At 35.0% G+C, this 24327-nt stretch overlaps 4 protein-coding genes across 4 annotated transcripts; 2 read left to right on the top strand and 2 right to left on the bottom strand.

Annotated features, from left to right (window-relative positions):
* The first annotated feature begins 92 nt into the window (after nt 1-92).
* Nucleotides 93-2890, top strand: LOC120358009. Its single transcript, XM_039450362.1, has 7 exons — nt 93-636; nt 1007-1207; nt 1421-1606; nt 1875-1992; nt 2097-2180; nt 2261-2392; nt 2467-2890. Exons 2-7 carry the CDS (start codon nt 1007-1009, stop codon nt 2745-2747), a joined length of 1002 nt encoding a protein of 333 aa, XP_039306296.1. The 5' UTR covers nt 93-636; the 3' UTR covers nt 2748-2890.
* A 65-nt stretch (nt 2891-2955) lies between these two features.
* LOC120358008 (putative nuclease HARBI1) lies at nt 2956-5016 on the bottom strand. Its single transcript, XM_039450361.1, has 5 exons — nt 4470-5016; nt 4166-4362; nt 3887-4034; nt 3486-3630; nt 2956-3404 (listed from the first exon to the last, which is right to left on the bottom strand). Exons 1-5 carry the CDS (start codon nt 4701-4703, stop codon nt 2971-2973), a joined length of 1158 nt encoding a protein of 385 aa, XP_039306295.1. The 5' UTR covers nt 4704-5016; the 3' UTR covers nt 2956-2970.
* Nucleotides 5017-5646: 630 nt separating this feature from the next.
* LOC105205378 lies at nt 5647-7002 on the top strand. The gene is made up of 4 exons (XM_011174731.3): nt 5647-5900; nt 6221-6386; nt 6576-6674; nt 6758-7002. The coding sequence occupies exons 1-4, from the start codon at nt 5803-5805 to the stop codon at nt 6866-6868; spliced, it is 474 nt and encodes a 157-aa protein (XP_011173033.3). The 5' UTR covers nt 5647-5802; the 3' UTR covers nt 6869-7002.
* An 11959-nt stretch (nt 7003-18961) lies between these two features.
* Nucleotides 18962-24327, bottom strand: LOC120358082. The gene is made up of 2 exons (XM_039450799.1): nt 20026-24327; nt 18962-19954 (listed from the first exon to the last, which is right to left on the bottom strand). The coding sequence occupies exons 1-2, from the start codon at nt 20090-20092 to the stop codon at nt 18969-18971; spliced, it is 1053 nt and encodes a 350-aa protein (XP_039306733.1). The 5' UTR covers nt 20093-24327; the 3' UTR covers nt 18962-18968.

Below are 24327 nucleotides of genomic sequence, written 5' to 3'. Positions count from 1 at the left end.
ACATATACTATGAGAAATGAAAGCTCTGTACTGTACTTAACATGAGAGAAACAAAAAGCAAGACACTGCCATCTGATGGTGAGGTAGAAAATTAAATGGACTGTAGAAGGAAGTGAGTTCTATTCACGGACTTATGCTCAATGCACACAGTACGCGTCAACGCGTTATGGCTCTGGGTCCCAGGGACCCTATTCTTGAGCACATACGATTATTTTCGTATACGAATAATTTCGCATGAAAGTTTTCGCATGCGATTGGTGAAGTTAATTCTTGATCACTATACGAATTAACGTAGGAAAACTAATCGCATACGAATACTAGAGCGTTGTTGCCAAATCTTTATGAAATGAATGAACCAATGAAATACTAGCTTTAGTTATTCTTGTTGATACATAAGAAATCTGTTGAAAAAAAAAACATTATAACCTGTAAATTAATTTCCTATTAGTCATTATTTCGGAGATAAAAATTTAAGAAGAAAACTACACGATTAAATTATTTAGATTGTATTGTAACCTTAAAAAAAGGTTACACATATCGTTTACGTTTACGTTTAAGTAGAAATTGAAAATTAAATTTCATTGCCTATTAAATATTTGTATTGCATACAAAATATTGAAATCGTTATAATATAAGGTAATTATAAAAAATTATTTCATTATTTCATTAATTATTTATTTAAATTTACTTTTCATTGAATTTTATACTTCCTGCTACGATATTTACAAATTACCCAGATAGCACACAGCATTCAAAAAGAATTCATTTTGAAATGCAAAAAGAATTCTTTTCCTAACTTTTTTTTCTTTTTCAGAAAAAGAATTCTTTTTGCATTTCAAAATAAACTCAGTATTGGTGACATAAATCTGAATTTTTTTTTAAAATCTTTTTGAATTCTCTGTGCTATCTGGGTAAGTAATAATTTTTTATATCTGTATTTTTAATTTATATATATATATATATATATATATATATATATATATATACACACACACATATATAAAAGATGGCTGAAAAACGAGTAGGAAATATATCAAATGGACAAAGAAAAATTCTTATTGAATTTCTGAATAATCATCCGGAATTAGTGTCGGCAAAATTTACATCAACATTTTCATATAAAGATGCTCAAAAACTATGGTGTGAAATTACTAATATATTAAATGCCCTTCCTGGAGCTAAAAAGACTTGGGAGCAATGGCGAAAGGTAAATATATGCGGTAACTTTATTATATATATATATATATATATATATATATATATATATATATATATATATATATATGTATAAAATAAAAATAATACATAAAATATATATAAAATACATATTATACACAAAATAATACATAAACGTAATCTGTGTAGTTTTTATATGATAAACTTTACTTTTGATCAATTAATTTTTTTTGTAATCTTATAGACTTGGCATGACATGAAAAACAAAGTAAAAGGAAAGAAAGCAGATATCAATCGAAGTTTAAAAAAAACTGGAGGAGGTCCACCATCAGAAATAAACATGACAATGATAGACAACGATGTAGCTAATTTGATTGGACCTACTACTATATACGGTGATGCTACAGTTGACGAATCTATTGCTGAATTTGTAAATATCTGAGTATAGGATACACTTTATAAAAAATTGATTTTAGATAGTGTAAAACTCTGACGGGTTATTTGAATGACCGCCTTTGGCCTTGTGGTGCGGTTCCATGGACGGATATGGTTACGCCATACGCGAAAAGTATCCGTCCAATATGGGACCGTACCATTAGGCTCAATAGTCGATGTCTAAGCATGGGCGCGAAATACGAATTGTAGTTTGATGGAAATCTTACAATAGTTTGCCTTACAAAATTAATTTCTTTTTCTAGAATTTTGAAAACACTGAAAATACCGAAATTGAAAATACATTGGGTTTTAAAGAGAACAATTCAGATATATCAACTGCATCAATAAATAATAATATATTAAAGGATATTACGTATAAAAGTAAATTTTTTTATTTACTTATTTGTAATTTAAATTTTTATTTTACAAGTATTATTTTTAGATGTTTATGATATTTCTTGTATCAACTTTTATTTATTTTGTAGGAAATGTTGACTTAAATACAAAAAAATGTGTTCAAGTAAAGTCATCAATTAATTGCAACAAAGAGCTATTAATATCTAAATCACGTCAGTATATTTATATCTAGTTCTAAAGTCAAATATTTTTCAAAAATAACTTTTTAATGAAAAATGTTGATCTTTTACAGAATCAGTGGAGCCTTGTGTTTTCATATCAGATGAATCAGTCAATGGACAAGCCAATGAAGATACAAATATAAACAACACAAAATTAAAAAATCAAAATATAAAATCAACTATAACAACAGCAGTAACACATAGTAATATTTTGTATAGTAAATTGTTTTTATATAATAAATATATTGTATTACTTAATAAATAAATTATATTTTAGAAGGTATTAAGAAATGCAGACAAAACACATCTCACAGTCAGCAACGTACTACAAAAAAAGGATATTTTGAAAATACTCTTTCGTATACAAAATGTCTAAGCACAAATATGGAGAATGATATGAAGATGCGTGAAGAATATTATAATAAAAAACTTAAATTTATGGAACGTGATGTTATAGCAAAAGAACGAATTGCTGCGACTATTGAAACTTTTTGTGCAATAAATCAAGAAAATATAACTTACAAAGAAGTAGAAAATTTGGAAGACACAGGTTATTAGTTTAAAAGAAAAATGTTTATTAATGTTTATTTTTTTTAATGTTTATTTTTTATTTTAAACTGATCAAAATTGTTGTGCCAAAGCTGCACATAACTGATAATTGTTAATACATAAGTTGTTAATACATAGTGCAATATTAAATGTATTATGTGTTATGTGTTCATTATATGCGTGTACAAAATATTATTATAAGCAAAATAAAATTAAACAAAATGTTATATAATTATTGCATTATTGATAGATTTATATTTAATTTAAGAAAAAAATTTCTAATTATACGGCGTTGCATTACTCTTGCTTTTGTAAGATCAGGATTTAAACGCCCTACAGCAGCTTCAACTTCCATTGGTCTCTCATTCAACATACCAAAATCCATATGTAAATCATAATCATCATCTGGAAGAGGTAAATTATTTTCTACACACATATTGTGCAGAACTACACATGAATTTATAATTTTAGAAGCCACGTTTGGAGTATAATGAAGTACACGGTGTTTCAACAAGCAACGAAAGCGCATTTTTAATAATCCGTTGCATCTTTCAATAATTGAGCGTGTTCTTTTAAAACATTGATTATAACGTTCTTCTGGAGTAGCCGGTTGAACATCATTCAGTGGAGTTAGAAGCCATGGTCTTAGCGCGTAACCTGAATCACCTAACGTACAAATAAAATAAATTTTTTATTATAAATGTAAATATTTAAATAAATGTAATAAAACGTATAATGTATACAAACCTATCAAATAAAAATTATCATGCCCTCGTGCATGTAAAGTTTGCATCACTGGCAAAACATTGCAATGATTCCAGATAAAACTATCATGACAACTTCCAGGATATCGAGCATTAACATTTAAAATTTTCATTCTTGAATCACAAATCTATAATAAAATAATAATATAATCAAATAAAATAATTGTAAATTGTATGTAATTCCATTACAACTGATAGATATAATATGAATCTTACATAAACATATATATTTTACATATTTTACATATTTTATATTATATATTTTATATATTTTATGTATTTTTTTATATATTTTAATTTACATTTTTATACTTTATATACTTTATTTTATATATTTTATATTTTATATATTTAAATATTATATTTTATATATTTATTACTTACTAACTGTGTATTTATGGAATGGTATCCTTTTCGATTTACATATACATGTTCTGGATACATTTCATTGTTCTTTGAGGGTGGAAATATAGCCACGTGAGTACAGTCTATACATCCTACGACACCTGGGAATCCATATTCTGTGTAAAATCTATAAATACCATATTAAAATAACTCAAATAATTTTAAATCCATATTCTATATAAAATATATAAATGCCGTATTAAAATAAATAACTCAAATAATTTTAAATAACAACTAAATTTAATTAATTTTTCGTACGCATTACGTATGGTCGTAAGCTCTTCTAAATTCCTCGGAAAATAAACCCATTCGTTAAACACATTGGGGTGATTGAGTACTATGTTTACATCTCGAATACAACGACTTACAGAGGATTGACTAACTCCAATATATCCATTGAATCCAATACCTAACTGATAACTTCCAACTGCATAAAATCTAAGAGCAGTAAATACCTATAAAAATAAAAGTTGTTATAAATACAAAACCTAAATAATATAATATCTGAAGTATAATATTTATAACATATTAATTATTACATGTTATACAGCTTTTCTTTTACCTTTTGTTCCGCATCTAATGCTGATCTTCTTGAAATTGGATCACTATATTCCTCTACTATGTCAATTACCCTTTGTACCATATCTTTACTTAAACGAAATAATCTCATAAACTCCAAATTATTTAATTCAAATGGATCATTACGTTGAAATCTTTCTCTATTTTCAAACACAATGTTTGCATTTTCCAAAACATTTATTACATTAAAATTAATTAACCTTCTTAAAACCGCCATTGTTATATGAAATTTTTACTATTATATAAAATTTTGGTTATTTATCGCATACGAATCTTTATTTCGAATGCCATGACCCATACGATGTAAATCGCATAATATTTTTCGAATACGACCGCGTAGTAATCATTCATGAATACCAACTGTTAAAAGTCGTATACGAAACTGCCATTTTCGTATGCGATATATGTTCAAGAATAGGGCCCCTGGTCTGCCACATGATGTAAGAAACAAGGTGAAACAACGCGCATCGTCGGCGGCTCGATGCGCGGTAAGAGGCGTGGCTCGATGTGGTGAGCCAATGAAATTTGGGTCCAAATATATCCGCGCAATTTGAATACGAAACAATTATATGTAGTCACACGTACTTAAATTGTAGATGTTAGTTGTTAAAAAAAATAATAATTGTAGTTGTTAAAAAAAATAAATATAAAAATGTAAAAATACTTGAAATTTGTTATCTTTAACACAAATTACTGTTTCAATAAACACTGTTGTTATAAACATGAAATACAACAATTTAGCCATAGGCATAAGCTCATTCTTATAATTTTCCAAATTTCTTCTAATCCAAGTTTAAAAAATTTGAAATAACAATTATCTCAATTTTCATTAATGTACAAAGTCTCAACTTTATCTTCACGTTCTTCCTTTTTTAGTAGCTTTGAATTTCTCCGATTCACCGATTATTTCCAATTCACGTATAAATACAAGTATAAATACGTCTCAGTACCGGAGCCGTAGCCATATTGAATCTTAAAATTTGGACCCACTTCTGATTGGTCTAGAGTATGGTCTACTGCGCATCTGGTTACTTGTTTCACCTTTCTTCTTACATCATGGTCTGCCAGAGCCATAACGCGTTGATGCGTCCCATTGACGTATGAATATCTGGACGGAGCCTAAAGGCGCGGGGAGTGAACATTTTAGGGGAGGAGGGGGCCGCCATATTGTCTGGCGACATTAGTACTGCCATCTGTGAGTAGACTAAGGAAACAACTGTGTTTTCGTCTGTTTTCGTCCAGTGCTCCAGTTTCTGTGTGACGTGTGACGTGTGTTGTGTACAAAAAAAGTTACCTTAAAAAATAATTTGTAAAAAATGCCGCTTTGTATTGCAATCGGTTGTTGCAATAAAAGCTACCGAAAAAGCAAAGAGCAAATTAATATTGAAAAAAATATTGCAATTACATTTCACCGGTAAGTACTGTATATTTATAACCTACAAAATAAAATTTGCTTCTATTTTATATATTTAAATAAAATAAGATTTAATGAAAATGTTTTTGCTGCTTGTGTCTGAGCGTCGAACATTCTCGTTGATTCATATTAATAATGTAGATCCTTTGTATCCATTATACATTATCCGTCTTTCAAGTTGTTATAGGCTTATTGACGGAAGCTCCTCGCGTGAACCGCGTGAACGTTGTTTTTACGCACGGACTTCGGTGGATTGAAACGTACCTTGCATGCTACTATTTATTTTATATACAATTTAGTTGATATGTGTGTTTCATTAGATTTCCACAAGATGAATCAAAAAAATTAACTTGGGCTAAAGTTATGGGCCTTCAGATGGAATGTTTACCCAAGTCTTCACATTTATGCTCGTTGCATTTTTCGGACGACGACTTCGATCGCAGTTCCCTGACACGAATAAGATTGAGAGAAAATGCCATTCCAATTGTAAATGTCGTTTTATTTGAATTATATTATTTTATTTATGTGAATATAATTCTGTTTGAAAAGTTTATTCGAGATCACGTAATTGATATATTCAAATTATCAAAAAATCATTAGATTATTATTATATAGCATTTATAATATAAAATCTATGGATAAATGTATATATTAAAAGAAATTTTATATTTACAGTCAAATATTTCAAAAGTTGCGGGTGCAGAAGAAGTCTCTTTGCAAAGTAATACATTGTCAGCTACATCAACAGAGTCGGTGCACGAGGATGATTCGATTGTGAGTACTTTTCTCGAGCATAAGATTCATTATATTCAACTAAGTGCAATGAATAAAATTTTAAATGTTATGTACAATTACAGTGCGAGCCGGAAATAAGCAGAATTACATTAAAAAGAAAAAGAGAAGAAGAGTCTACTTCATTTGGTGTGTATACCGACCACCACGGAAAAAATTATTGCGCAAAACTTTAATGCACCAAAAGAAATATTATGAAAGGCAAGTGCAAACATTAAAACAAAAAAATAAGCGCTATGAGAAACGGATCGCGCAATTGAATACAGTTCTAAAAGAACTCAAACAAAAAAGTTTATTGGCAGACGAACATGCCGATATATTAAAAACAATAGGTAAGAGTATTATACACTTGTTGAAGCGTTTAACAGCAAAGAGTAAAATATCAAGTAGCAAAAAAAAATCTCTTTCTAAAGAATATTCTCCTGAGCTTAGAAAATTTGCTTTAAGCTTGCATTATTACTCACCTAAAGCATACAACTATGTACGCAAACATTTCAATTCATGTCTTCCACACCCAAAATCAATAAGTAAATGGTACAAATCGATTAATGGAAATCCCGGTTTTATGCAAGAAGCATTAAATAGTATTTCTGAACGGGTAAAAGCTACAGATTATCCACTCTTAGGCACCTTAATTTTTGATGAAATGTCGATTAGACAACATATTGAATACGATGGTAAAAATTATAGTGGTTACGTTGATTTTGGGGATGGAATTATAAACGACAATACTAGCATTGCCAAAGATGTCTTGGTTTTTCTTTTTGTGTGTATGAATGCTGCATGGAAAGTACCTGTGGGCTATTTTTTTATTAATGGAATTACGGCTGATCAAAAAAGTGGTTTGATTAATCAATGCATTTGCTTACTGCATGATACTGGTGTGAAAGTGGTTGGATTAACTTTTGATGGTGCTACCACAAATTTATCCACGGCAAAAAAATTAAAATGTAATTTAATGTCAACTGCTTTACAGACTTGGTTTCCCCATCCAATTACAAATGACAAAATATTTATTTTTCCTGATCCATGTCATATGATAAAGCTTATTCGCAACTTGTTTGGAGATATGAAAGTAATTATTGATGGATTAAACCAACTTATCCAATGGCAGTACATTTTAGATTTACATAATCTACAAAAACAAGAAAACTTACATTTAGGAAATAAGTTACGGTCAGCACATATTCAATATAAAAAACAGAAAATGAAAGTTCGTTTCGCTACTCAGTTATTTAGTAAATCTGTTGCTCAAGCACTTCAACTTTGTAAAGAAAACTTATGTCTTCCACAGTTTCAAGATTGTTCAGCAACAATAGAATTTTTATCCAAATTTAATGATTTATTTGACATTTTTAATTCCAAAAACATGAATCAGTTTAATTATAAACAACCTATTAACTCTTGGAATTATACAAAAATAATGGACAAATTAGACGAATGTAAAACTTATATTTTGAATTTAAAATTGCAAAATGGGACTCCAATTGTTGATTCTGTAAGAAAAACGGGGCTTGTTGGATTTTTGATATGTATCGAAAGTTTAAAAGGCTTATATAATGAAGTTTGTGAGAAGCAGGAGCTTTTGAAATATATACCAACATACAAAATAAGTCCAGATCATATTGAATTATTTTTTGGTTGCATTAGATCCAAAGGAGGCTATAATAATAATCCAACAAGTCGCCAGTTTAAGGCAGCTATTAAAAAATTGCTAATTCATTCCGAAATTCGAGATTCGGGCTCTGGTAATTGTATACCTCTTGAAAACATAGCAATTTTACACGTAACTTCTTCACAAAATAGTGAACAAATAATCAATGCTTCTACTCCGTTCAATTCATTAAATGATGATCTGCAATTAAACTGTAATGTGACTGCAGACATTATAGAAGATCACGGGTACTTTCCAGACATTCGTAGAATCACCGAATTTTCTTCAAGAATTATTGTATATATTGCTGGATTTGTCGTAAGATATCTTAAAAAGTCATTGTATTGCGAAGACTGTGTTCATGCGTTAACTTCAGATGATAAAAATGATGAAAATTCTATTTTGATACAAATCAAAAGCCGCGGACGTTTACAATACCCATCGTCTAGTGTGACGAAAATTTGTCACGAAGCAGAAAGAGTTATCCGCTTTGCTTTAGCAGAAAGTGGAGGAAAATTTATGAAAAAAAAATTTACAGATACTTATCTTGTAAATTCGGTACTTCGAAAATTTACTGACTCCAATAATTTATTTATTAATTTAAAAGAACATTCACATGATCAAACTGCTTTGGAAAACCATATAATACATTTAACAAAAGCAATTGCTGGCAAATATATTAAAGTTAGATTATATCATATTTGTAAAGAAGCTATGGAAGATAATAAACAAAGTGAAAGACACTTTCGCAATAAATTAACATTGTTCCAAGGACAATAGTATTTCAAATTACATTATCTTGTGTTTTAATGATATTGTATCAATGTTATTCTCGAATGATTGTATCAATTTAAATAAATATTGTATCAATTTTTTCTGTAATTATTGTATCAATTTCAATAAATATTGTAATAAAAATTATTTTATTTTACAAAAACATATTATTTTGAACTATTAAAACCAGTCTCACTTTCTTTTCTTTAATTCAATAATACAATTCTTTCAATCAATTCATGTTGAATTTCAAACAGAGCGCCAAAATGTCGCCAGACAATATGGCCGATCCCCCGTCCCGCTAATGTCGATCCTCTCGCCTGAAATCCGACCTTACGCTCCGTCCAGATATTCATACGTCAATGACGCGTCCTGTGTGCATTGACCCATAAGGATATAGCACATGAAATGCATAAAGCCCGTATCAGACTACGCCACAGTATATACAGTAGCGACAGTAGCTGTCGGCTTCTTTGATGTTAATGGTCCTCGATCACGTGACTGTCAGCCATTTTGAGGATTGTATAGGAGGGCTGAATTTAAACAGCGACAACAAGAAACGTTACAATATTTTGCAAACTACTTTTACAATTCAAATAAATCCTGTATATGATTTTCAATATACAACTATATATACTAAAATAGATTTATTTTTTTAATGTCAATGTATTTCTGGAATAAATTAATAACATTATAACACAGTATGTGAAGTGTGATAATTGTAAGTTAACAATTTAATGGCAATTTCAGGCAATACAAGTTTAAAATCGAAATATAGGGCATCTTTAAAACATCATAACTTAAGTAGTCTGTAAGATGTTTTATATCCCAATTTTAGATGTGTATACAAATTTATGCTATCTGGTATTAGAACAAGAATAGGAAAAATAATAAAATAACGATAAAAATTTATTTAATTATCATTAATATCCTAAAGTCTAAATAATTCCCACTTACAAAGTAATAAAAAATCCAATATTATATTTTTCACATTTTTTTGTATGAAATTCTTTACAAATTGACTCTTGTAGTATGTAGCAGCATATTTTCATCGCAATAGATAATACGTATCTTGAAAGATTCCAAGATATTTGGTGTTATTCTAAAAAAATATTAAATAAATTAATCATAATTAATAATTGTTGATAATAAACATTTAGTTCCCATCCCAGCCAGAAATGATTAGTCGAATCGACGTCGATTCGACGTCGATAACACTGGTCGATCGACGGTCGAAATGTGTAATCGATTCGACTTAAAAATGGGCTTAAATTTCGACCAGTCATCGACAAGTCGATTTGATGTCGATTTGATGTCGAATTAATACTAATTTCCAGCGAGAAATGACCTATCAAATCGACATTGAAATAATATCATTTTGATGATTTTGATGTCGAATCGATGTCGAATTAACGTGATTTTGTCATCATTTCTCACTGGGAATATCTAGAGATGAGATTATAACAGGTAATATTAACGTTAACTTGAGTAATATCGAAATGCTATTTATTACTGTAATATATTACTTTAATATGTGAATAAAATGTTGAGTGAAAATATAAATGCATATGTGTATTTGACAAACAAAATATAATTAGAAATGCTTATTTGTTTCTTTGAACTTTTTATCACGTCTTCCAAAACTTTCATCATCTTGTTTTTGATATAGAGCATTTTTTAACCATTGTCCTATGTATAATGATAAATCCGTAACAAATACATTAGGTCTCTTGTTATGAATTGCGTCTAGAAATAAAAAGTTTTGTGTAAAATTACTAGACACAAATAAGAAATATTTGAAGGCAAAGTATTTTCCTACTATTATAAAAAATACAAATAAAATTTATAAAGTAATATGTATTCACCTATAATCACTTCCCCCAACAGTAATTTGCAAAAAGGTCTCTTTTGATTGCCATCGCTTCAAAAATTATATTTACATGCAAGAGAATTACTAATAGCTGCAGCCATAACTGAGGGTCGATCATGAAACTTTTTCCCTAAGGCGGAAACGTGAAAAGTGAAAAATTTCTCCATTAACTTCAATGGTAAAAATTTTCACTTTTCACGTTTCCACCCTAGGGAAAAAGTTTCATGATCAACTCCCTGAATACAATACTTCACTATCATTCACTTTAAATTCTTCTTTGGCTTTTACTTTCATTTGTAAAAAATAATATACCTAATATAATAATGTAAATAAAAAAAACATTATTTAACTAGAACAAACTATTTCACAATTAAAACATAAAATCAAATCAACATAGTAAAATATTCAAACAGACCTTTAGCTCTTGAAGAATACACCAATAACAGTGAGCGCTCACTCAACTGAAAGACGCAACCATTCAAGAGACACAATTGCAATTCGCGCCAAGTCTAAAAATGTAGCGTAAGTGATGCATACTTATATTACCGTACACTGCCGTTCGATAGTAGTAATAGTTGTAATTTATCAACCTTGTTTGCACGACAATGATCAATGTGGGCGCATTTCGGGAATATATTTAATAATAATATAATAATATAATAATATAATAATAAAAAAAATAATAAAAAAATCTTTTTTCTACATTTCTCATTTTACATAGAAAGCTTATAAAATTTGACAATATTTAAGGTTTTTAAAAATTCCTTTAGAAAAATTTAAAATATGATGAATTCTTATTAGGAGTACAAATTGAAAACCGCCGCTTTTTGTTAAAATTTGAGGATTGATTGTTGAAAAATGGTTACATACTTATTCTTGAAAGTATTGTCCATCGCTGGTCACTACTTTCTCCCACCTTTCGGGCAGCATACGAATCCCGCGTCGAAAAAAATGCTCGTCTTTTGCGGCGATCCACGAATCGACCCAGTTTTTGGCCTCTTCGTAATAATGGAAGTGCTGATCAGCCAGGCCATGCGCCATTGATCGGAACAAGTGGTAATCTGAAGGGGCGATGTCAGGAGAATACGGCGGATGAGGTAAGACGTCCCATTTCAATGTTTCCAGATAGGTTTTAACGACCTGAGCAACATGTGGCCGAGCGTTGTCGTGCAGCAACATCACTTTTTCGTGTCTTTGCTCGTATTGTGGCCGTTTTTCCTGCAATGCTCGGCTTAAACGCATTAGTTGTGTTCGGTAGCGAGCTCCTGTGATGGTTTCACCCGGTTGCAACAGCTCATAATAAATCACGCCGAGCTAGTCCCACCAAATACACAGCATGAGCTTCGAGCCATGGATGTTTGGCTTGGCCGTCGATGTTGATGCATGGCCGCGGTAGCTCCACGATTTTTTTCGCTTTGGATTATCATAATGGATCCACTTTTCATCGCCGGTTACAATACGATGCAGAAAACCCTTCCGTTTTTGCCGTTGGAGCAGCTGTTCGCACGCGAAAAAACGCCGTTCGACGTCTCTCGGCTTTAATTCGTATGGCACCCAGTGTCCATGCTTTTGGATCATTCCCATGGTTTTCAAACGATGTGAAATAGCTTGTTGAGTCACGCCCAATGAATCTGCAAGCTCCTGTTGCGTTTGAGATGAATCTTCATTCAGTAATGTTTCCAATTGTGCGTCTTCAAACTTTTTCACCTGTCCGGGACGCTCCTTGTCTTCTACGCCAAAATCACCACTTTTGAAGCGTTGGAACCATTCTCGACACGTTCTTTCATTAATGGAAGCCTCACCATAAGTTTTTACAATCATTCGACGCGCCTCAGCCGCAGATTTTTTCAAATTGAAGGCAAAAAGCAAAACTTCCCGCAAATGACGCTTATTGGGCACAAATTTCGACATTTTCGATCACAAAAAAATATATAACGCCGATAAAAATTCACAACTGCAATGATAAGGAATTGTTGCCAGATGCCCAACCTTACATTAAAAATTTTTGATCTAACATTTGGCGCCAGCATTTACCGCTGGCGCCATCTACTGGAAAACGGCGGTTTTCAATTTGTACTCCTAATATAATAATTATAAATGTTATAAGATATGAAAATTATTATAAATATACATGTGTATGAAAAATGTTAGTGCAGCTTAGTGATATATTCATTTTAAATGCCCGGGGAAAAATATTTTATATATAAAATATGTCCAAACATAAATATATACGATTATATCCCACATAGCACGTAATATTGCAGTGATATCACAGCAATATCACTTTTACATTGCAATATTACAAATGAAATATTGCAGAAATATCATGAAATATTACTGTGATATCACAGTAATATCAAAATGTCCGCGAAAACGCATCACTGTAATATTACTGTGATATTTCATAGTAATATTACTGTCATATTTCAAAATATTTCTGTGATGTTTATGTTATATTTAAATAATATTGCAAGAAATTAAATAAATAAATTATTTTACTTTATTTTATTTTTATTGTTATTCTTAATATTATTTTCATATTGTTATATGTAATATATATTAGACATAGAAAAAAATAATTATATTTATTAAAACAATACAATAATGTAAACGTAATAAATGTTTAACTTACAAAAAAAGTCTCTTGTATCCTTTTTCATTTTTGTTAAAAAATGATTCAATTTGAATTATAATTTTATTTTATGTTCAAGATTAAATAACAATACAAAATATTATTTACATGTAAAAATATAAAATTTTATGTGGAACAGCGTTCCACACGTATCCCTTGAAAAAAAAGTTGATAAACTTGTTTCAATAAACTGATTACTGATCAGTAACTGATGATGTTTTATCAGTTAACTGACAAAATATAATCCGTTACTGATCAGAAATCAATTCATTAAAACAAGTTTATCAACTTTTTTTTCAAGGGACGTCACATTGGGAAAAAAATTAGAACGAGTATTCGTTTCCAAATTACAACAAGCAACGATTTTCTTTAAAATCTCACTGAAGTGTGAGCTAGTGAGTCGTGGTGAGTCGGCACGGTCGACCGCAGTGGTGTCTAGATATAACACCTGTGGCTGCATTTGACTCACGAGAAGGTCTCCAGCGGCGCGGCCACCTAGCGGTGGTGCCAGCACTCACTTGTTTGCGTGGAGTCTTATACACACGGCGGGACCGCATAGCGGCTGTGTACGCGCTCACTTGTTTCGTCGTATGTGTGACGGTCGGTGACCGAGCCGCAACATTATATACATACATATAATTAATGAACATTATAAAATACCTAATTAATGATAGAATATATATAATCATATTTTAATAGAGTTGAAAAAAAAAGAAATTTAAAGAAAAATTTGTTGGAAATTTAATATTTTAAAAACTTGAAAAACCTTTTACTGTGATGTTTAATAGTCTAATCAATATTAATGAATAAACTATTTCACAAAATAATGTACCGAGCAGTAAATATTAAACGACGTAAAAATGTATATTTTTTTCAAAAACTTCTAAATATACTTTAAAATATTTATTGCCAAGTGAATATTAAATGTGTATTAACAAAACTTTTTGTAAACTTTTTTTTTTAAATACCTTATGATAAAAATTTTTTAAAAATTTTTAAAAATTAAAATCGATTTTTGTGCTCCTGTAAAAATTATAAATGGTAATAAGACAAATACAAAGGTTTTTCTGTAATTTTTTAATAAAATCATTATTGATCGAGTTGTAAAGCAATAATTAAATTGATAGATTACATAGAAGAGCGTACATTATAGTTTATACATATATACAGTTTAAGGGATAAACTAAGTAAATATCTAAACTAATAATAAAGTTAATTAACTTTTTTTCTTAACTTTCACTTTTATTCCACGAAAGGGCAAAGACATAATTATTTTATTTGTAAGTTTATTTCTTCTATAGGATACCGAAATTACCAAGAATATTAAGGATACTAAAAATATCGAAATTAATCAAAGAGATAGTGGCGTTGCATTAATAAGACATAATAAAAACGTCATTTGACATTACCTTGTTCTTTGGAATTAAATATTGCAACAATATATTGCAATGATATCATTGGAATATTTTAATGTTATTATCACTGTGTAATATCACAGTAATATTTCTGTGATATTTCTCTGATATCAGTGGAATATTTCAATGTCATTATCACTGTGTAATATCACAGTAATATTTCTGTGATATTTCACAGTAATATGTAATATTTCTGTGATATTGCAATGATTCTGTGATATCACAGAAATATTACTTGCTATGTGGGATATATACTTACATGTAATTTATATTAGTGTTATGTATCTTTATATGTAAATAAATATACATATAATTATATAAAAGTGTATATAATTACATATAATATAATTACATATACGGACATATTTTACATATAAGTGTACATAATTATATAATAATAATATATAAAAAAAATTTTTCCCGAGTGTCATTTTTTTATAACAAATGTAACAATTTTTAAGATTCATTTATTGCTATTAAAAAGTTGTTAAATCATACAAATGATGTATGCATCTCTACACAATTTGCAGATCAAGATTATATACAGGTTATATGTTGATTGTGTATGCAAAGAACACATATCGAATTCCGATATCTCGACTTTTTAGTGCATAAAAACAATGTAATAAAAAAGTAAAATATATACTTCGCCTTCCAATTTATGTTGATCTACGTAAAATTGAATAAAAGTTAATAGAAATTTTACAAAAATATTCGCAATTACTCAATAAACAATTTTTATGACAAAGTAGAAAATGATAAAAATATCGACTAGTTTTCGACCATTTATCGACGCATCGATGTCGAATCGACGTCGAATCGACGTCGATTAAACTAATCATTTCTGGCTGGAATTGCAGAAGTGTAGGATGTTGCAAATGAGGTTAGCAGTTGACATATATCAGTTAAAACCCAGAACTAAATAAATTAATTAATAGAAATTTGAAAACAGAATAAATGAAAAAATAAGAAGTAAAGTACAATAGAAATTGTAGTAAGATTATAAATTATTTTCTGTCCGTCCAGAAATATTTTTGCATGTAGCAAAAACACAAGAATAGCTTCCTCTTGCATTTATTTTAAATAATAATAATAAAAAACAAAGTATTCAAAGACTCTTAAGATTTAACACAAAATAAACAGCTAAAACAGGCTAGTGAGAGTCAGCGCGGGTATAAGACCCTTACGGAAATGAACTATTGGAAAGCCAATAATCATTATTGACTTACAATAGTTGTTCGTTATTTGAAACTAATTTAAATGTGTCGCAGGATTCCTGCCGTATTCGTGCGGCTCTGTCTGCTTCCCCGGCCTCGTTGTCGTTCCCGGTGGATCGAGGAGCTGGGAAGACGGGGGAACGACGGGGAGACGCGGGGGCAGGGCTTCGCGGCTTTTCGCGCTCTCGACAGCCGGCGCTCGCTCTCTCGTTCGAGGACGGTGTTAGGAAAAGCACGCGACTAGCAACCGCGATCCCTTGTGACTCCGTTTTCGAGAACGGCGATTCTTAGATCGTACAGAGCGTTTCTATTGCGTTGGCCCAGAGATCGCTGAGCTCTGTGCTAAAGTGAAATAAAGTGAACTTGATTAAAACCACCAGTGCGTGTCTCTTAAGATATTTGTAATTTTCGTTTAAGCGCTCTAAGTCCAGAAAGTTCGTCTGGACCGAGGCGATACGCGAACATTTGGTCCTTCGAGCCGGATTCGCTTGAATCTGGAGCTCATTAATAGAGTTAATTAGCAATCTTTGCTCGCGCTCCGCAGACGCGGGCAATAGGGTCTTCGACGATTTTTCGTTTTTCATTTTAAATTAAAGTTTTGATAGTAAAAACAACTATTACAATAACAAAAGTAATTAAAAATCGTTAAATAATTTTTTTAATAAGTTTGAAAATTGCGATTGATTTAAACGCCCAATTTTTCGCGCGCCTTGATGGCGTCGTCGATGTGACGTCATTATTCAGTAAACAGGTTAGATCGAGTAGACAGTTTGTATTGAAAGCATCAAAAATGACTGAAAATGCAGGTTACGTACAAGATCCAGTAAAAAAACGCAATTACAAGTGGTGCTTTGTTCCCTTATGTAAGAGTACAACCATTTCTACTCCTTTAAAAATTTTTGTATCGGTGCCAAAAGGAGATATTAGGAAGAAATGGTTCGAAATAGCAAGACGGAATGATGCTTCATCGATATCGCTTAGCACCAGCTTGTTTTGCTGTCAAGATCATTTCCATGTAAGTTAAACTTTGTGAATAGATATATTTAACAAAACGTAATCGTAACATTCCATTATAGTTGCAAGAAGATATAGAAAATTATACGAGAGTACGACTCGATCCAAATGCATCTGTACGACTGAAGAAAGGTGCACTACCTCGGATATTTCACTGTCAACCTGATAGACAACGTGCTCATGTGAAACCGATGCGTCCAGTAGCTCTGAAGCGCCAGAAAATAGAAACTTTAAACGAAATCCTACAAACTGAAACAGTAATCGATAGTAGCATGGAATGTGAATCCACAGAACCTATTACAACCGAGTTATTGCATATTGACACCAACATTGGTAATTCAAGTAATATTAAAATGATTATTGAGCATATAATTTTCATTGAGTTAAACTATGTATAAATAAGATATTAATCATTCATCCGCAGATGATTTTTCAACTTCTCAACATCAGGTGGCTGCTGTTGAAATTGATTGGAGCAATGATGCAACACCAAAATGCAAGGATGTTGGTATTCAAGTGAAAATGCGTGACCATAAGACAATGCGTAGCAAGTATGTACAAAACGTGCCAGTGATGCAAGATGCTTCATGTTCGACGAACGAAAAAACTCGTAATATAAGTCAGCAAAAAACTGAGAATGTAATTACATCATCTGAGTCAACATCGGCCAACACGAATGTGACAAGTACTTTCAATGATACACTGGATGATTGCGATGATGAATATCTACCATCTGAGGAAACAAGCGAAGAGGTAGTGAAGCAGAATATATTGGAGCAGAGGAGGTTAGCGAGGAATATAAAAATGACGACCATTCAAAATAAACCGAAAATGTACTTGGGTATTCCGGACAATGCCTTCTTTTTTATACAGCTTTTAAGCAAAGAAACGGGAATTAGTATAGAGGAAATTTGCTTAACCGTCACTAAAATTAAATTAAACGATACATTCGCAAGAATTGGAGATGATTTTGGAATCAGTGCTAGTAACGCGAGTGCTGTTTTTAGAAGAACTCTCCCTATTGTAGCACATTATTTAAAACAATTAATTGTTTGGCCTTCGGAACAATCCATCAAATCGAATCTGCCTTTGCCATTTCGTGCTCGGTACAGTCATGTACAATCTATAATAGATTGTTTAGAAATTGAAATTCAGAAGCCTAGCAGTGCGATTAATCAAAGTGTTACGTGGTCTGAATACAAAAAATGTAACACAATAAAATACTTAATATCAATGTCACCGGATGGAACTATTAATTTTATATCAGAAGGTTTTTGTGGGAGGACATCCGATGCTGCGATCGTAGAACTCAGCCAGTATTTAAATCAGCTACCAGAAAACTGTGCAGTCATGGCTGATCGAGGTTTCAAAAACATTGAACATCTATTACAAAAAAAAGGATGTATTTTAATTCGACCGCCTAGTGTTTCGAGTAATTCAAAACCGACGAAGGAGGAAGTGATAGAGACTCGGCGTATCGCTAGCTTAAGAATTCATGTAGAAAGAGTTATTAGAAGAATAAGAGAATTTAACATTTTAAAATCTCATTCTACCATTCATCATGATACAATAAACACCGTAGATGATATGATTATTGTGACTGCAGGTTTAATTAATATTCAGTTACCACTTATAGCACAATAAATATTGAAAATATTTACACGTTTATTAATTTTTTATAATAACCCTTCGCTTACATTCTACTTTGCTACTCCATTGAGAAGCAACGGAAAAACATTTTGTTTCCAAAAAGTCATGGCATTATTTATCATTTTCATTACGAATTGTTCGTCATAATTGACACAAATTACTATAATGCTTTGTGAAGTTTCAAAATCATGTTTCGTCATACAAAAATAACCTATTTTCACGTTTTGCATAAACATCTGCAACTGAATTTGAGCAAAATATTTATTGCCTATCCGATTGTCTTTCGTGATATACCTCTCCTCAGATTTTAAACTAAACGGACATTTTATTTCAACAACAAAATTTTCGGCTACTGCATCAGGAGAAGCACCGATGACAGGAAAATTTGGATTTAACAGTAATCCACTACGGTGTAATGTAATTTGAAGATTTTCCTCCAATATCTTCACTACTTCCTGTTCCAAGCGTCTGCCTCGTTCCATGGCATCAGTATCTCTTATTTTGAATGCACCAATTATTTGCTCAACTAATGATCCTTGTGGTGTCTTGCAATGCGATACTTCGTATATCCGAGATGCAGTTATTCTTCCGTATCTTAATTCCTTCCATAATGTGGATTCACTTTGATGAATGGTATCCTTTGCAACTTTTTTGCATGATTCTATATCTATTTCGGAGCTTGCAAAGTTCAAAAAACTATCGGCATCTTTACATGTAGAAGTATTATAAAATTTTAACATTAATGAGTGCATCGATAAATCTGTATGAGATTTTACATGGACAAAATGCCTTGACAGTTGGCAGTCAAAATTTCTTTTTTCCATTTCTTGCAATACAGTCTGTAAGAAGCCAGTACTGTTTGGAAGAACTGGAGTTTGTTTCGATGGTAGCAAATCTTTTGCTTTCATGCTTCTTACATTAGCTCCAACTTGTGTCAATCGAGGTTTCTTCCAATAGCAGACCGTCGCTGTCGGTTCAGGCTCTTCGCTTCGACGGTGAACCCACATAAGGAAAGCGATGGCATGCTTACAACCACCTTAAATCACATAGAATTGCACAGTTAATATACACAATTAACGTTTTCTTTACTGCGTTAATTATAATTACCTTCTGAAGCTGCGCAATCTTCGCACCTAATATATTCGACTCTCTCAGTTTCCTCGTTGACTAGCATCGATACAGTATACGCCTTATTGTTCACTCTGTGCTCAGGACAAACCTTTCCTCTGATATGGCATAAGCTTTTTTCCCGTCTCAATTCCACATATCCAACTGCTGGATCGCCGTAGTTTTCACCTTCAGCTCTACCAAAGTGTACATCGACAAAATGACAAGAGTGTATTAAAGGTTATGTCATGAATATATTATATATAATACTCAAATTACTTTGATATACTTTAATTACTTTGATATACGTTAATAATACTTTGATATATCGTTTCATACTGTATCTTGTATCTGTCTATAAATTTTACTATTTATTTCCTGTTATTACAAGTTTTTAAAAATATACTTACTTCTTAGCTTTTACACCACGAGTTTCTGCGATATTAAACACATCACTTTCAGCAAAAAAATCGGAAACCATTAATACTGTTACTTTGGGTAAGTTATCCGATTGCGCTTTAACAAATCCAGTGTTATTTTTTTGCCACATTGCAACAAAACAATCGGTAAATACGTAAATACATAAAATACCGTACAGCAAAAGTTTGAAATTACTGAATAATGACGTCACACGCGGTCTCAACCAATCACAGCGCGTTTTATCCCCTCTCTTTTTGTAAGCAATTTTAATAATTTATATTAAAAAATTACATTGTTAATATCGTTCTAAAGTTGTTCCATTCAATTTGAACAAATATAAGGTTCATGAAAATAATTTTTTTAAATAACTTATTTTTTACAAATTGGACCCTATTTTTTCTGCTGCGTTTCTTTTCCGCGATCATTAAACGTCGGAGTGCCAGTGCGTAGAACACGTGGTTGCACGGGCCGGAATCGTGATTCGCGCGACAGCAGCACCCTGCGCCCGTGTTACACGAGTCGTGAGGAGCGCTCGCTCGAGCGCTGGGATCGCGTAAGCTCACCGTGTGGCCGCGCAACGAGTAACTTTGGCTGGCAACACGCGCACGGTGTTTGATCTTAAGCTGAGCTCGCCGTGCTCATCACTATGTTGGATCGAACGATCAAACAACAAGTAGTCCTGGCGGGATACATTTCCCGCATGTGGGTAAACCTACAAAAATTAGGACAAGCCAAAATTACGGCGTACGAAGTCTCTAGCCGGGTGACGCGCCTCGATGACTATTGGAGGCGTTATCAGGACATGCACTTCGAAATCGCGGCCGATCCCGAGGCTGACAAAACGGACTACATAAAGAACGACTACTTCACCACCACTGAAGAGGAGTATTTTGGTATGCGTAGCAAACTTAATGATTTTTTCGTTCATTTAAGTAGAGCGGGAGCTGCGCTGGAGGAGCGCCCGGGGCCGAGCTCCACGGCCGTTGCACCGGTGCTTAGACAAATGCAACTTCCGAAGCTGGAATTACCGAAATTCTCCGGCGATCAACTCGAGTGGGAGGATTTTGAAACTTATTTCGTTCGCTAGTCTATGACGTCACGGGGGTTCCTAAGGTGCAGAAGCTGCAGTATTTGATGGGGTGCTTGACCGGTGAAGCAGCGGAGGTTGTCGCGGGCATTCCATTGACGGACGGTGCCTACGATGGGGCGTGGCAGGATTTGATGGCCCGCTATGACAATCCGCGCGTCCTACTCTGCGCCCACATGCGTCATTTGATCTCTTGCCCGGCCGCCGGCAAATCTTTGGCTGGTGAGATCAAGCGGCTGTTGGGCGTGCTCAACTAGGAGAGGCGCGCGTTTGCCTCATTGGGGCGGCCAGTGGAGACGTGGGACGATTGGTTCGTCCACCTGCTCGTTAGCAAGTTGGACGCCACGATGCGGATGCACTGGGAGACGTCGCTCTTGGATTCGCGCGATTTCCCGATGTTCCAGCAGTTACAGGTCTACCTAGAAAACCGAGTACGCGCTTTGGAGGCGGCTAGGGCGGATGCCCCCCTCCCGCGGGGAGGACCAGGCGTGAATGCGAAACCCACGCCTAAGGCCACGCGCGTCGCATGCAGCACGGCCGTGACTCCGAAAACGAAGTCGAAGACGTGCTCTCTTTGCCAGGGTGCGCACGCTTTAACATTCTGTCCAAAATACAAGGCGTTGCCAGTCGCTGAACGTGCGGACCAGGTGAAAAGGCTTGGCGCGTGTTTGAACTGCGTCAAGCCAGGACATCAGGCGGACTCTTGTCCGGCGGACGTTGCTTGGTATGTGGCACAAACCATCACACTACTTTGCACGGACTTAATTTTAGGCAATCCGGAGGCACCTTCAGGGACGAGCCGAGAGGAACGGAAGATACGGCCGCTGAAACTAACTCCTTGAGTGCAAGGGTGAGCTCGGCGGTCGCTACTAGTGGAAGAACCATCTTGCTGACCACGGCTCAGGTTCTGCTTGAAGGACCGTCCGGCAGGCAGCTGACGGTGCGAGCCCTGCTTGATACTGGGTCAGAGGCTTCCTTTATAACAGAGAGTGCTGCCCAACTGTTGCGCGCGCCGCGTCGCCGAGTCCGGGTGGCGGTGTCCGGTCTGTAGGGCACGCGAACTGGAGAAGCCGCTACCGCGGTCAATCTTAGTATCAAGTCCCGAACGGATTCAACGTTCCGTCTCGAGACGGAAGCATTCGTGCTTCGGCGACTGACGAGTCTACTCCTCCCTGAACGCGTTGCGGCGCGTGCATGGCCGCACCTGATGAACCTTTCGTTGGCCGACCCGGACTTTGCGTCGCCGGCTGCGGTAGACGTCGTCTTTAGCGCCGACATCTATAGACGGGTGATGCGACCTGACATTCGTCACGGTGGACCACGGTCTCCTTCGGCACACCTCTCCGTTTTCGGTTGGATCCTGACGGGCGCGGTGGACTCCGGGGAGAAGGCTGCGATCGCTACGCACACTGTGTCTGTGCTGCTGGCACAGCCCGTTGACGAACTCACGACAGCTCTTAAGCGTCTGTGAGAGCTCAAGGAGGTTGACGATCGGCGCGTTCCGATTCCGGACGAGGACCAAGCGGAGGAGCACTTCCGACGGACGCACTATCGGGACGCGTCGGGCCGATACGTTGTGCGGCTGCCCTGTCGTCCGGACCGGCTCGGCTGGGCGAGTCACGCTCGGCCGCGCTGTCTATGTTGCTCGGCTCGGAGCGGCGTTTGGCGAAGAAGCCCGAGATGCAGAAGCGATATACCGACTTCATGGTGGAGTATCTCGCGCTGGATCACATGGGTCCGGTACCGGATAATGTTCCTGACCCGTCGGTGTGCTACTATCTGCCTCACCACGCAGTCTTCAAGGCTGGAGATCCCACAGGGAAAATACGCGTGGTTTTTAATGCATCTTTTAAAACGACATCTGGTTATTTGCTGAATGACTGTTTGTTACCAGGTCCTCGATTACAGTCCGACTTGTGGGTCATCCTGACTAGATGGAGAGGGTTCAAGGTCGGATTCATGGCCGCCATCATCAAGATGTTCCGGCAGATCCGACTAAACCCGGCGGACATGGACTTGCAGAGGATACTCTGGCGTGCCAGCTCGACGGAGAGTGCTCGAGAGTTCCAGCTCAGGACGGTGACTGACGGCACGACCTCGGCACCCTTTCTGGCCATACGCACGCTGCAGCAATTGGCCAGGGACGAGGCTGTACGCTTTCCGCTGGGAGCGGCGGCCCTGTTACGACATTCCTATGTCGACGACATCTTGGCAGGTGGAAACAATCTGACTGAGACGCAGGCGGTACAGCACCAGCTGATGGCGCTGTTGCAGGCTGGAGGTTTTGCGCTCGACAAGTGGGCCTTTAACGCGCGGAAACTTCTCCCGCAAGCGTCGTCGGGGGAAGCGTTGCTGCCGACTTTCGATGCAGTAAGCGCCCTCGGGATGGTGTCGCACCCTGACGAGGATGCTCTGTCGGTCAGAGTAGCGGTGTTCCAGCAACACGAAGCCATCACGAAGCGGACGGTCCTGTCCGACGCGGCTCGGTTGTTCGACCCGCTAGATTAGGTCGCGCCGGTCCTAATATTTGCCAGGATCTTTATGCAGGATTTGTGGCTGGCCGGCCACGGCTGGGACAACCCGCTGCCCTCTGAGCTGGTAGAGGCTTGGAGCGCCTTGACTGCGTCCCTGCCTGAACTGTCGTCTCTACGAATACCGCGCTGGCTGCAGCGTGACTTGGAGGACGACGTAGAGCTCCACGGTTTCTCCGATGCATCGGAGAGAGCCTACGCGGCGGCAGTCTATGCCCGGGTCACCAAGCAAGACAGCCGGGTAGAGGTGACCTTGCTGACGGC

Source organism: Solenopsis invicta, chromosome 6, assembly GCF_016802725.1.
Source record: "Solenopsis invicta isolate M01_SB chromosome 6, UNIL_Sinv_3.0, whole genome shotgun sequence".
Taxonomy (NCBI): domain Eukaryota; kingdom Metazoa; phylum Arthropoda; class Insecta; order Hymenoptera; family Formicidae; genus Solenopsis; species Solenopsis invicta.
Note: the sequence above shows the minus strand (reverse complement) of the source record. Positions and strands in the feature narration are given on the sequence as shown.

Bases quoted from the DNA above. Each gene is read 5' to 3' on its own strand.
- LOC120358009 (XM_039450362.1), top strand. From the start codon at position 1,007: ATGGCTGAAAAACGAGTAGGAAATATATCAAATGGACAAAGAAAAATT. The intron at 1,993-2,096 runs GTAAATTTTTTT...TTTATTTTGTAG, and splicing joins AAAGGATATTACGTATAAAA to GAAATGTTGACTTAAATACA. The intron at 2,393-2,466 runs GTAATATTTTGT...ATTATATTTTAG, and splicing joins AACAACAGCAGTAACACATA to AAGGTATTAAGAAATGCAGA.
- LOC120358008 (XM_039450361.1), bottom strand. From the start codon at position 4,703: ATGGCGGTTTTAAGAAGGTTAATTAATTTTAATGTAATAAATGTTTTG. The intron at 4,035-4,165 runs GTACGAAAAATT...TGGTATTTATAG, and splicing joins CTTACGACCATACGTAATGC to ATTTTACACAGAATATGGAT. The intron at 3,405-3,485 runs GTTTGTATACAT...TTTGTACGTTAG, and splicing joins TGATAATTTTTATTTGATAG to GTGATTCAGGTTACGCGCTA.
- LOC105205378 (XM_011174731.3), top strand. From the start codon at position 5,803: ATGCCGCTTTGTATTGCAATCGGTTGTTGCAATAAAAGCTACCGAAAA. The intron at 5,901-6,220 runs GTAAGTACTGTA...GTGTTTCATTAG, and splicing joins ATTGCAATTACATTTCACCG to ATTTCCACAAGATGAATCAA. The intron at 6,387-6,575 runs GTAAATGTCGTT...TTATATTTACAG, and splicing joins GAGAAAATGCCATTCCAATT to TCAAATATTTCAAAAGTTGC.
- LOC120358082 (XM_039450799.1), bottom strand. From the start codon at position 20,092: ATGCTAGTCAACGAGGAAACTGAGAGAGTCGAATATATTAGGTGCGAA. The intron at 19,955-20,025 runs GTAATTATAATT...ATGTGATTTAAG, and splicing joins AGATTGCGCAGCTTCAGAAG to GTGGTTGTAAGCATGCCATC.